Source organism: Salminus brasiliensis, chromosome 20 (genome assembly GCF_030463535.1).
Source record: "Salminus brasiliensis chromosome 20, fSalBra1.hap2, whole genome shotgun sequence".
Taxonomy (NCBI): domain Eukaryota; kingdom Metazoa; phylum Chordata; class Actinopteri; order Characiformes; family Bryconidae; genus Salminus; species Salminus brasiliensis.
The window spans coordinates 10,018,094-10,031,678 of record NC_132897.1 but is presented as its reverse complement, the minus strand read 5'-3'; the positions used below and the strand labels follow the sequence as shown (position 1 = coordinate 10,031,678).

Here is a 13,585-nt window from a genome sequence, read left to right as displayed (position 1 = left end):
AAATCTAATTATATAATGCCATCTGGATTAGACTTAATGAGGTATGTGATCCGTGAGTTCAGGCCATCCAGAACTGATATAAATTACATGTAATCTGTGAAATCCGCACCAGACGCCATGCGCCGATTTATGGACTTCTCGCTGTGTAGTAACTCTCCATGCTCTGTTATTGTAAGTCATTAGAGTGAAGCAGTAATCCGCTCCCACTCGGCCTGTACATTAAGCGTGAGATCAGTGTTGTGCAGTGTGTGCTGCCGTCCCTTCCATAAACACCAGTGTTTGTGCGCGAGCGGCAAGGTGCCGCTGTTTAACTGCAATTAAAGCCTGTGCTCGTAAACGCAGGCCCTGCTTGTTATCCGGCTTCCTCTGTGTCGGCTAAGCCCCTGTGGAGCCGACTGCCGGGGCGTCGTGGGGCTCTGATCCGGGACCAGTGGCTCTGCCACATCAGCGCCGACACACTTGCCTTTGATGGACCCTGAGCTGTGAGCTGCCTTTTGATCTTTACAGGGTCGTAATCCCTGGCCCCCACCTGACTTTTCCTGCGGCCTGCGCAGCCGCAGTTAACCTGGTCCAAAATCTCCATAGGTGCTTCTAACCCAAGCACCTGGAGCCCAGAAGGTACCGGCAGGTAGAAAGGTCTGGAGGAAGTACTAGCTAATGAGGCGAGGTCAAAGTGGTTCTGAGGGGATTAACCACCATGGCCAATGGTGCTATATTCTTAAAAACGAAGGTTCGTGAATGCTGGTTTGCTTGAATGTACAATTCTAGGAGAAATGTTGGTATGTGCCATACATTACATGAGGGATTGTCTACAATCTAGCATTTTCTGCTAATTGGACAGCACAGTTTCTGTTTATTTGCAGAACTATCACCACCTTCCTTCATTTAAAATATATACGTAACTAATGCAAAAAACTTCTCCATTTCTGTCTATCATCTTTACTCAAATCTAGCAGCTTCACATTGTGTCAAAACCTAATCTGAATGGACCAATAGAAATGCTCCAACATTATATATATATATATATATATACATATATATATATATATATATATATATATATATATATAATATAGGCGAAATTAAAGAATTACATTTTACAGGTTACAAGCAGCCTCTATCAGGCTGATCCAAATCAACCCAAACAAGCGCTGGGCAGCTTCTTTCGTAGGTGCGCCTAACCTGAACACCTGGAGCCGTCCCAGCAGGTAGTAAGGCCTGGAGGAGGCACTGGCTAATGAGGCAGGGTCAGAATGAGCCTCGGAGGACTTCGCCGCCGTGACCAGGGGCAGTAATCCACGCCAAGTAGTCGTATCATGATTCTAGGCTGCTCCGGAAAAAGCTAGAGTACATTACACTGAGAGGGGACGGCGCGTGATGCTGCACGAGTCAGTAACGTTCCGCTCTGCATCGCTCTGTGCTGCCTGCGTGGGTCCCTTCACCTCACCTCTGTTTTCTGGGTTACAGACACCCGAGGGGGACAGCGCTCACCTCTGCTATGGGACGCCGGAGACTCAAATGAAGCGTCCCCGCGTCAGGGTGTGTCCCGCAGGCACCCATGGGCCCTACTGTTCCGTATGGATGACAAATGAAGCGCTATTTTTGAGGCCCCCGCGTGACCCGAACCTCCCACACTGTCCCCCAGGTGACAGCCCTGCAGGGCTGAGAAGGGCCACTGCCTCTTTACAGATCATTTGGAGGTGCCTGAGAACAAGCAGAACTGATGAGCTTCTAATGACTCTTTATATAAAGGGCATCAATACTGCAGTACATCAGTACGGGGTGTCTTTGTGGGAATACTGAATTACCTCAGCTTCCAGTGGTGGCTGCATTTGCCCCCTGATGAAACGAGCTTATGCTTAAACTATATGGCTATAGCCATCCTGCGGAGCAGTGATGTTAGAAGTCTACTTTTGGGAGAGCTCTAGGGATACAAATGCCTTTTTACGCTAATATAAATTCGGCTAATGTACTCCGGCTCTGAGTGGCCAGGCCTTTCTGCTGCACTGCTGGAATCCAACGATACACAGAACCTGCTGTGCATAAGCTACCTGTTAAGTATACCTTTTTTATTTTATACATCATCCTTTGATTCAATATGCCTGGTGCCCTCAGAGACCGGCTTTACCTTGTACACGTGCCCCTTGGTTGAATGGTTTTGATTTCATGCCTGAGTAAGCTGGCACCCAGATCCAAGGGAATCTTTTATGTCCCTTAAATGAGGGCAGCTACTGTTGCAGACTTAAGTAGTATTCTCAGCCCAGTCCTGGAGACGCGTCCCATCACTGGAATGCTTTATGATGCCATTAGCCAGTGGGGGCGGGGAACGTGAAGTTGGATGCAGCAATTAGCACGTGGTGGGCTCCATTACGGCCTATGCAAATGAAAAGATTAAAATGCAGCCACACAAGCTGTGCAATACGACTCAGCAGTACACACATTCATCACCTGAGAAGGGTGTTACTGGGAAAGAAGCACTATGGCCTTTGGGTGTTTTTTTGTAAAGGGGGTGCTCTATAAAGAGGTCTGCGCATGTCCTGTGGCTTCAGTCCGGGCCCTCCAACTTTTTGCTCGCTATCGGCGCATATCAAAGCCTCCGCTGTGCAACGCTAGGGCTTTCTGTTTAGAGTTTAAACAGGCAATTAGCACACATCCAAAAAGCTGACGAAACTTTGCTGGAGAACTTTTCCCTTCAGCCTCGCCTGCCTTCACCTCGGCACGCTGCTTCTTCTTCTTGTTCTTCTTCCTCTCGACAATAGATGCGAAAAGCAGCATCCTCTCGTCTGTGGGTGTCTGCATGACTCTTTTTTTAGGAGAACGTTTAATACCCCTAATGCTAGGTTAGGTGTCACAGGAGATGAAGCGAGGACGTTTTTTTCCGTGCCCCCCTCCCCCTTTTCTCCTGTATAAACAGCATAGTATAGTATCATTAAAAATGTTCGCCTTTTGCCTTTACTTATTTATATTTGCCTGCCGCCCCTGTGGCTTCAAACCCTCGATCCCCGCTCAGCGGCTGGGACGACAGCGCGCGCTCCCGGGACGGTGCGTGACACCACTAAACGCGACGCACGCGCAGCACAAGGCCCACGCGGCGCCATCGCATGCACATGCATACTTCAAAGCTCGTTTTTTCCCCCTCTCTCTCTCTCGTAGCTCCGTACTGTCAGCGCCAGGGAGAAGGAGCGAGGGTGGAGCAGCCTTTGAGCGGCGCGAGGTCTTTACCCACCGTCTCGCGTGCATGTTTGCTTTGTGCCAAGCACTTTCTCCAAATTGCTATCTCACCACAGTCATTTTTTCTGTAACCCCCTTCTCTCCAATTCTTCCCTCCCTCCCTCCCCAAACTTCCTTTTCTTCCCAGTCTATTATTCTCACCCCTTTATTTTATTCTTTGCTTTAGTTTTGTTTTGCGTTCCCTCTTCGGTGGGACAGCTCTCCATCATTAAAAAGGGGGATGAGTGCACGTTGCTCCACTTAAAGATGGCAGAGCTGTCACCCATTCACTGTAATAGAACCTGTAACGCGCAAAAGCGTCTCTGCGGCAGTCCCCTTCTGAAGGATTCTTTTGATTGAGCTTTTATTGTTGTTGGGTTTTTTGTTTGTTTGTTTGTTTTTTTTCTTTTTCACCCACTTCTTTTCTTCCATTAGATTCACGATACGTTGATCCGTATCTCGTCACCTTGACATGCAAAGTTTTGTTTACACTTAGTTCAGAAAGGTTTGCGAAAGTCAGCCGCAACGGTGACACGCGAGGTTTAAATCCAAAAATAATGACCCTATTAGGCTTATCCGTGCAGGGAACAGCTCCCTGTTAAAGGGCACGCACAGCTCGTACAGAAAGCCTGCACTATTCTGGTCATCATCTCCAACCCTAATTTACTCTAGTTCAAAACTGGGTCAAACGGTAGGGCCTCTGTATTTTCTGTATATATAAAAGCCCTAGCAATTATTTTTTCATTCGGGCTGCTTTTTTATTTATTTACTGACTGAACTTTTTAAAAGAAGTGTGTAAAGAATTGTAAACAGGCCATGTTTGCAATAAACAAGCTATAGAATTGTATTACAGATTACAAAAGCTGAGGATGCGGCATCATTATAGCATCATTATATAGCAGCTGGCACTGCACCCCGAAAAGGAGCAATGCATCATATTAATTTAATTCACATAAATAAAATATGCACATAAATAAAATGCTCTATATATTTTGCTGTAATTTTGCCTTTCAGTCATTTGAATCAAGCCAATTCGGTGCATTTTCCAGTACCGATTAGGCCTTTTTACATAGTCTGTAAGATCTTACCCACCATCTCTGACTGGAGCTGTTGTTTTTCAGTCAGTGGTGATAGATGCTTATGTTGAGTCAGCAGTAACACGCACCACGTCTCCCTGGGAGACACCAGCGGTGACGTCAGATGCTTTGTGGGCGACATGTGAGCGAGAAAGCGGTCAGAAACTGCCCGCCTCTCTCTGAAGTGCCGGAACAGTACGGCTGCTGCTGTCTCATGACGCCATTGTGAAGGCTAGTGCGATGACAGCTCTGCTTGTTGTTTGTGTCTTATGTTATATATATGTGTGGCTTTTATTCTCTCTGTGACTCCTTGTTTTGGCAAGTATACCCCCCCCCCCTCCCCAACATGCTTTATATGTAAGAACTCAACATTGCCATTAAGCTCATGTAAGCACTATTGTGCAGGGGGATGTTTGTTTATTTGTGTATTCTTTACACTGTATGTGTATTTGAGTGGACATTTTTAGGAGTCTTTAGGCCTAAACACTTCTACCCCCGATTTTCAGTGTAGATTATTTGTACATGTTCTTTCCTATCCTTTTCTCTGTGTGTGTCTCTCTCTCTCTCTCTCTCTCTAACCCTCATCCTTTTGGGCATTTGACTGTGTTGCTGGGAAATCTGGCCCTGGCTAGACTGGGACAGGTCCAGCTTTGCGACTCAGTGCGGTCACCCACAGTTTATCTCCTGTCCCCAGCCTCACGCTCCAGAGTATCACAGCCAGGTTAAGTCATCTGCTCCCCAGCCCCGGGGACGGCCCAACCCGTTTGCGCGTGCGCCTCTCAACAAGTGACTTTTTTTTGTTTGTTTTTTTTTGTTTTGTTTAGTTTCTCCCTCATCTGTTCGCAGAGGATCCGTGCCTAATGAAGTAAACTATCTTTCCGGTCTCTGTTGATTATGGAGGATTTGAGAGAAAAAGGTTGCACAATACGTGGATTAGGGCTGCCAGAGCACTGCAGCCAACACTGCAGGCAAAAAAGAGCTGATTAAAATGAAATCTCCACCATGGTGAATGTAAGCTGGCGAGTAAATTTCTAACATGACCTCTCCGTAACCTCTTTGATTCGGTCCTTATATAGGAACTCAAATGCCATTTGTTTAGTCTCTCCGCATAATGGCCTTGCTATTTATGTCAGGTCCTGATTGCCATTTGCAACACTTAGGAGATTAGATGGTTAGCTATTGAAACTCTTAACGGCCTGTATGTGGGTTCACTTCACTTCAGTTCCTTACTCTCTCAACCACGTAACTCACATATTGTCATAGTAGCCTTAGATTTGTAATAGTTAATAAGATAATATGGATAATAAGGTGAAAGGCCCAGACACATTAAGCTGAAAAGGTGAACCACCAGTGCTTAATGAACAAGTCTTCAAGGATCTATCCCTACACTCTTAAAAATAAAGGTGCTACAGAAGGTCCTTTGAGCAATGCCTTAAAATAACCACTGTAGGTTTCATTGTAATAGAGATGTGTCAGTGTGCAGCACATGTGGCCTGTCTCAGGGGCTCTCAGCCTAATATGTGCAGTATTTGTAGTGTATAGTTGATGGTCATAGAGGCCTCCGCTCTTCTGCAAAGGCCTTACACTAGATTTTGGAACATCACTGTGATGATTTTATGGCATTTGGCCATGAGAGCATTACTGAGGCCAGGTACAGACAATGGATGATTAGTCACAGATCAAAAAGAGGTATTGGCTGGAGCTCAGTTCCACTGCTCCACAGCCCAGTGCTGTGGGGCTTTATACCCCTCTATCTACTGGATGGGACTGAACATGATAACTTTACACTCATAGTGTCTGTTCCAGAGTGACCTGTTTTATTGGCAATGCTTTTCTTTGGCAATTGAAAAAACTGTGTATGTGCATCCCAGTGCACAGGAATTTAGTACACTGTAATGTAGACCAGCATTAAAGGGAGTGTCCTAATGCTTTTGTATGTGTACTGTATTTTATTGTTCCAAGGATGGCACTAGTTTTCCAGAAGGAATGAATTGTGCTAATGTGTTAACTGCAAAGTGGTTGTAGTAGGCTGTCTAATTGTGTATGGATACCACATAACTTTATTGAAAGGAAAAGTAACTGTATTTTACTGTGTTACTTCACAATTTGAAAGTTGGTAGCTTGGGTACTGACTCTCTGATCCAAACGTATTATGAGATCTGTATTATGAGATTTTTTTAGTTTTAAGTAGAATAGTTCAGATGCTAAAGGAATTCAGCAACTACCTGCTGGCTTCTAATATTAGTGATATTTTGATCATTTTTGTTTTTTAGGTCTTTTCTATGTACAGGAACGTATCTGAGTACTATTGGTTACCGTGGTGACAGATACAGATATAGCAGAAAGACAATTGGCTCATTAAAAACAATTTTTTAGAAGCCTAGAGTTGCTAAGACATGAACATATGAACTGAATGATATAATTAGTACTGGTCTGATCAGGCTTGCAATGCTATGTGTTTGTTGGGCCTGAAAGCAGAGTAAATGTAGACTTCCTGGAACACTCCCGCATCCTGACCACTGCGCTGTTTGCTTTTCTGGGCCCTTCCCAGAAGCTTTTCACCCACACAGCAGCCCCCTACTGCTCCCCCACTATCACTGCATTCCTAATACTGCCCACCTGATAATTGTGTGTGTGTGTGTGTGTGTGTGTGTGTATGTATGTGTTTTAACAGGTGCAGTACCGAGAGCTGAAACTGGATCCCAGTCACAGCCCAAATAAAAGAAAGAAAAATAACCCGGGGTAGCTCTCTTCCTCCTCCCGTGGACCTCCCCCGCCGAACTTGTGAACTTAGCACGCCAAGGAGAAAAGCACTGGTCTGGACTGGCTAGATGTTCTGCCTTTCCTTCTTTCCTCTTTCTTCTTTCCTCCTCCGCTCCTTGACAGTGTACAGTCCAGAGGAATGCAAATGGTTGATGTGAAAAAGAGGAGCACTTTTAATTATTGCCATGAGGGTTTCTGCCATACTTGTTTACTTTTTTTTGTGCAGAGGAGAGTGTGAAAAGCTCTTGACCCCTTTTAGAGTCATAGAGCCAGAGCTATTTGTCATCGGCTGGCACTAGGCAGACGGCTCTAAAAGCCAAGGTGTCCTTCCACTGCAGCAGAGGGAGTCTGGAGCGAGCGGCTTCAGCCGCAAATAGCAGGATCAGCTGATAATACACCCAACCGCACCATCCCGACACGTCTCATCTCTATTTTGTAGGGGAAATCTGATGGTTAGGTTGGAGCTTGCACCCTGCAATTTCCACAGCACAGTAAGTGTTATACCCAAAGCCCTCCACAGCTGTTAGGCAACACTTATTAGAGTTGTCAGCAAAGCCTTTATACAGTTCAATTTAAGGATGTAACTAAAGTGGTGGTGGGGGGGCTGTATTTATTAATCTGGGATATTCTTTTATACATAATTTGGATGTTGTTTTAACAGTGTGAATGTTGCATGAGTGGTTCATATGTAGTCATTTTCTCGTTGAGTAAAAGACTGGCCTGTCAGCACTGTTCATAACAGTTTCTAGGGCAGTTTCACAAAGCAGGAATTCTTAGTAAGCGTAATAGCTTAAGCCCAAATTCAGGCTTGACCAACAGGAATTTCTCTCAGGCTTGATTTTAAGCTTAGCCCTTAAAAGCCTGAGTTTTTAAATGTAACTAAATGAATACATACATATAAACACAGCTTGTCAAGTAATGGCTGTACAGTGGAATTTGATTCAGTGTCAGGCTTGAGTCTTTTTTGGTTTGTTTTTGACAAATAATGGACAGAAATATTTTATAAAAGCATGTTTATGATATCATTTATATTTTACACTAAACATACGTTAAAATATCACATTGTTTACATTAAGATGTATGCATTAGAAGTTCACAGGCCACACTGACTGTGAGAAATAATGAACTTCAAACCATAAGGACCTCTAACTCAGAACCCCTGCTTTGTGAAATACCCCTCTGTATGACCACATCTGTTTTGGACACTGAAGATTAGCCCAGTCTAACCCTCACCTCCTCCACAATATAATTAGCCTTGCACTGCCCTTCGTCCCGTCCTGCGCTGCAGTGTGTCCAGGCTGCCACGAGGTGCCACCCTGCTAATGTGAACGTGGGCGCGGTTAGGCAGAATGGCGTGTGTGTGTGGCAGCTGAGTGTCATGCTAATCGCTAATCGTGTTCGAAAAGCGCCTGCTCTCCTCTGCCCTACACTGGCGCTGCTGCACCACCCATACACACCCGGCTTCCCACGCAGCACTCCACTTTGATCTCTCTCTCTCTCTCTCATGGCAGGCCGCTGAGTGAGGAGGGAGGGCTGTATGGTGAAAAAAAAGTGATGCACAGAATTGGTTCAGATGTGTACAGCAGTTTCTCATTAATACTGTATACACTTTGTGGACAAAAGTATTGGGACACATGCTTATTCATTGTTTCTTCTGAAAGAGTTCATCTTGATTTTGTCTCTACTGTCCAGGGAAAGCTTCCTATTAGCTTTTGAAGCATTGCTGTAAGGATTTCATTGCACTCAGTGACAGGAGTGTTAGTGAGGTCAGGATGATTGATTATTAGCACCCCACTTCACACCCAACTTTCCAACTGATCCCAGTGGGATTGCCAAATTTTCCAAAACTGCAAAATCCCATCATTGCAGAGAACACAGTTACACTGATTCCAGCTCAATGCTGGAAGGCTTTATACCCCTCTAGCCCACGTCTGGAATTAGGCATGGTGCCAATAGGTTCATGTTTATCTGCTCCACAGAGTCCTGTCTTTTTGGCAGTACTTCTCTACAAGGACTGCACAAGCTGTTTGTGCATTTGTGCATCTATGTCAGCAATGGGTGCAACATAAAGTAGCTAAATGCATTAACTACAATGTATGACATTAAAACACAGTTGTCTGTATAAAGAGACTTAACTAAAAGGCAAAGTAATGTTGATTTATGAAGAAAATATACATCAACATAATACATACATACCAGAATCATGTCATTTCAGTGCATTACTTGTAGTAGTAAGTGTGTAGCAGATTTAATAAATTCCTACAGTACAGTACAATGCACTATTTACAACCATTTATCTTGCCTTAAGAGTGTTTTTGCTTGTACAAACTTCAGATCACATTAGAACAGATGCAGATAAACATAAATACAGCATAAAATAACAAAAGCAAGTAGTCGAGATATTGTGAGCTAGTTTGAAGAACAAAGCTTGGTTACAGATTTACCAAACCAGGTGTTGGGTAAATGTAAATAATACTAGACTCTCATGAGGAGAGCTTTGAAGATGTTCCAATGAACACATTGATGTAAAATCACTATTATTTATCCTAATATTAGTATTTTACTAAGGAAATAAACACCTACTGCCCAGATAAATTCTCATTTTCACAGGTGTCAAACTTTTGCAGTACTGTATTTTAAAAAGTGTATCAACATTTAAAACCATATTGCCTCCGTCTCTTTAGAGTCTTATTTATAATGTTTTATGGAGGTACTAGGCATCTGGGTGTGGCCTGTTAGAGTAAACTGGACTGGGAGGGGGCGATGATTTATGTTATGAACATACACACCAATGACTGGGCTTATGAATGAACTTAAGAGTTTATGGTTTATTTTGCCTTTAATTACTCCAAGCTAAAATATCTGTGTAGCATATAATTAATTAATAATTAATGTTTTTTTGTTTTTAAAAATTTTAACCCAAAAATTATATTTGATATTGACCCCAAAATTAAGTGGGTGCTCTCTCTGGGAGGGTAGATGCTCTCTCCCCTTATCACTGTAAAAGTGATGTTGGGGTGGCACAGGCGTCTGTTAGCTGCGGTGGGGAAGTCGGGGATCCAGCTTTCCTCTGAGCGTGTCTGTTGCCTGGCGATGTTGTATTGACGACAAAACAAGGCAGTGGCTGATTACACATTACACAGTATTGGAGTCCTTAGTGTCGGGAGCATTGCTAGTGCTAGGGGCAGCTACAAATAGGTGGGTTAATAGGCAGTACCGTATTGAGAGAAAAAGGGAAAATTTTGATAAACAAAATTTTTTACATACATGAATAATGAATAAATAAATGGGTCCTTATGGGCACATGCACATAAGCTGTCCGCATGGTGCAACCATTACCATATGTACACAGCACTCAGTCAGACACTCTTTAAATTTGCTGTATCAAAAAATGTGTGGGATCGAGACCACCATATTGCATTGAGTTTACGTCTGAATTTCCATGGAAGTATCGTTACACCCCTGCTGCGTAGGAAGCATGTTCGGCTCAAGAGCAAGCCCGAGACTTTGCATGCCCCTCTACAGTGTTTACTTCAACTTCCCCTTTCCAAAAAAGCATGACAGCCAGCCAAACTTAGAGAGGCAAACAGCTCCGTGGGTGTTTTTCATTGTAGGGAATAGCTTTCTTGACGAAAACGTCGATGGTGTGTGACAAGCTGCTTAGGGGACTTGGCAGGGGTGCGGCGAGGGCAGGAGTTTAGCGCCGCTGCTGCTGTGGAGGGATGAGGACTAGGAGGGCATAGTTTGTTCTATTTTTTTTTTTCTCTCCTCTTTTTGAACCTTTTCCTGTCATCCTCCTCTGAGTTCGGTGCTCGCTCTGCCGTTTCCTCTCCTTCATCCATCCATCGGAGAGGGAGGTCACGGCTTGGCCTGTGGGGGAGCCTCTTGAGGGACCTCCACAGAGCAAGTGTTGAAAGATCACAGCAAAAAAAGCGCCATCAGAGGAGCCTTCCATTCTGCTCTGGTCCCTCCACGAGGAAAGAAGAAGACGAAGAAGAAGAAGAAGAAAAATCCCTCCTGGCTTTTCTGCTTTTTGTACGAACACATCTGTCATATGGAAAGCCCATTGATTTGTTTGAGAGCATTTCCTTACAAAGACAACATGCTCCCCATTGACCAACACACTGATGGGACTGATGTGATCCCTATTAAAAAAAAAGAAGTCACAGAAGAACTACTCTTGAAGAAGTGTTTTGAAACTGCTGAAAAGGAACTATTTTCTAAGCCTGAATGTGTATGTGCTGTTCAACTTTCTTTTAATTGTTCAGTGAATATATCTTGTGTGGTTTCTGCATCCCAATAACGAGAGAGAAATCTGTTTTCTAAAGACCTAATCGCTCTGTTTGCAAGCAAACCAAAGTGGAACTTTTTAACAATAAGAATACAGACCAATATCGATGTAGAGAATGTAACATTTCCATCAAAGGCAAAGGGAAAAAAGGCACTTTCATTTGCACCAGTTTTTAAAACTTTCTTTGAACTTAGTTTTTAATCCATGTAAAGATTCCTACTGTACATTATATATATATAAATATATGCTTGTAAATGGTCAGATGTTTATGATGTATAGTTGTATGCGTGTCATTTCTTCTTGAAGATGTTTGAGCCTGCAGTGTTGCCTGTTCCATCATCATTAAGCTTCTAGTGGTTGGATGAGGAAGGAGTGAATGCAGGTGAAGGCACGGAATAGGTCAACAGCGCTGAAATACTTCAAATTAATGCACCAGATGTAATGTCTATTTCTTTTGAAAAGAAAAAAAAAGATTATTAAATATTTTTTATCATCTCTTGCTTTTGTGCTGTTAATAATTGTTCATGTTCAGGAAATCTGTTTGAGACATGGGCCGTTAATAGCCATTGGACGATGGGTAAATTGTGGCCATGAAATAATGCACATGGTCAGCAACAGTACTTAGATTGGTATTAACGGGTCCAAAGTGTGCCAGGGAAACATTCCCAATAACATTACACCACCAAACGAGTCTGTATTTTTTTTTTTTAACACTGTACAGTTTGAACACAGTTTGTGTGGTTTATTCCAAAAGCCCTAACTTTATATAGGGTAAATTATAGTTGATATCTGTCCTTAAATATTATATTTTTGATTTGAAAAACAGAAAATTCAAGTCAAAACAAGTGAATTTGCTAAAATAAATAGGCCTGAATGAAAACAGAAAAACACAGAAACAGGCTATTAGCGTCAATCACATGTCCAGGATGTCAAAGTATTAGCACATATCACACTCCTTCAAAACACTGTTTCAACGATTCAAATGACTTCAAGATATTCAAGTCATGTTTTAATAGATTCAAGTTACTTTAAAATCATTAAAACATTTGTTTTTAAACAGTGATTTTTAAAATATTTTGATACTATTCACATTTTTAATTAATAGTAATTAGTTTAAAGAATATTCAAATTACCTGCAAAAATATTTTGAATCACCTGCATACTTTTGATCTTTTTTTTTAATCAAATGATTGAAATTACTTTTTTGTAATTAGTTTAAAGAATATTCAAATTATAGCCTGCCAGGCTACATTTGTTTTCAGCCTCAGTGTTTGATCTCAATGTTGGATGTGTTGGGCAGTAAGAGAGGGATTTCTGCTCACTATACTTGTACAGATTGGTGATCAGGGTTCCTGTGGCCTTTCTGCTTTTCAGTCTGTCTATGATCTGTCTATGAGGTCTGGCATGATAGACCAGCTTCTCTGTAGCTTTGAACTATTTGTATTGTGCTATGAACTATAGTATTGAACTATTATTGTATTGTGTTTATTAATGTCTAAGCTTAGAGGTTTCTTTTGAATTATTAGTCTATTCTAACTAGCTAAGGTTTTCTTGGGTAAATAGCAAAGCACTTTGTAAGTCGCTCTGGATAAGAGCATCTGCTAAATGCCATAAATGTAAATGTATTTGAAGTGAATCTTTAGCCAACACTGATTTATAGAGCTGGTGTGGATGCAGGTGATGCATTTTTTTTTTTTTTTTTTTTTTTTACCAAGGAGACAGAAGAGGGACTAGATAACTACAGTAAGCTAAACTACACAGAAATACAGGGCTTAACCTAACCTCTGACCTAGTGTGCCTAGACAGTACTAGCTGGTGAACCACAGCTGTTCTCAATCCGAGGGGAATTAACAACACTAGTACAGTAGCACCAAGGATGAGAGTAAACAAACAAATAAACAGAGATATAAAAAAAAAGCTTTGAACAGGAGACCCTGCCTCTTATGTCACGTCTCTATGCCCTGATCGTGATTGTCGATGATTGACAGCTCACACCCCCTATAGGGAAAGAGGTTGGCGCGAGCAAACAAGCAGGAAGGCAAGAGAGGAGAGGACGGGGTAACAGGTGTTTACCCATCGAAAGCTCTCAAATTCAATTGTAACCCCTAATGATAAGCGTTTTAGGAAAATAATAAAAATCTCAAGGTTTTAAGATACTTTTGATAGGTTTATTGGTTAAATTTAAGTAACTTTTAGTGTTTACTGAAAAACTGATTTCACCAGAATTTCACCTGTACAGTTTTGC

The 13,585-nt window shown here is 42.5% G+C and overlaps 1 protein-coding gene across 6 annotated transcripts in view; it reads left to right on the top strand.

The window, feature by feature from the left end:
- The window catches only part of mctp1a (multiple C2 domains, transmembrane 1a), a 196,512-nt gene extending 184,675 nt beyond the window's left edge, over positions 1-11,837 (top strand). For all 6 annotated transcript variants that reach the window (XM_072665258.1, XM_072665256.1, XM_072665257.1 and 3 more), the window contains one exon: positions 6,961-11,837. In XM_072665258.1, the coding sequence (XP_072521359.1) occupies positions 6,961-7,032 (72 nt within the window). In that variant the 3' untranslated portion in view covers positions 7,033-11,837. The remainder of the gene's footprint in view (positions 1-6,960) is intronic.
- Positions 11,838-13,585: the final 1,748 nt, after the last annotated feature.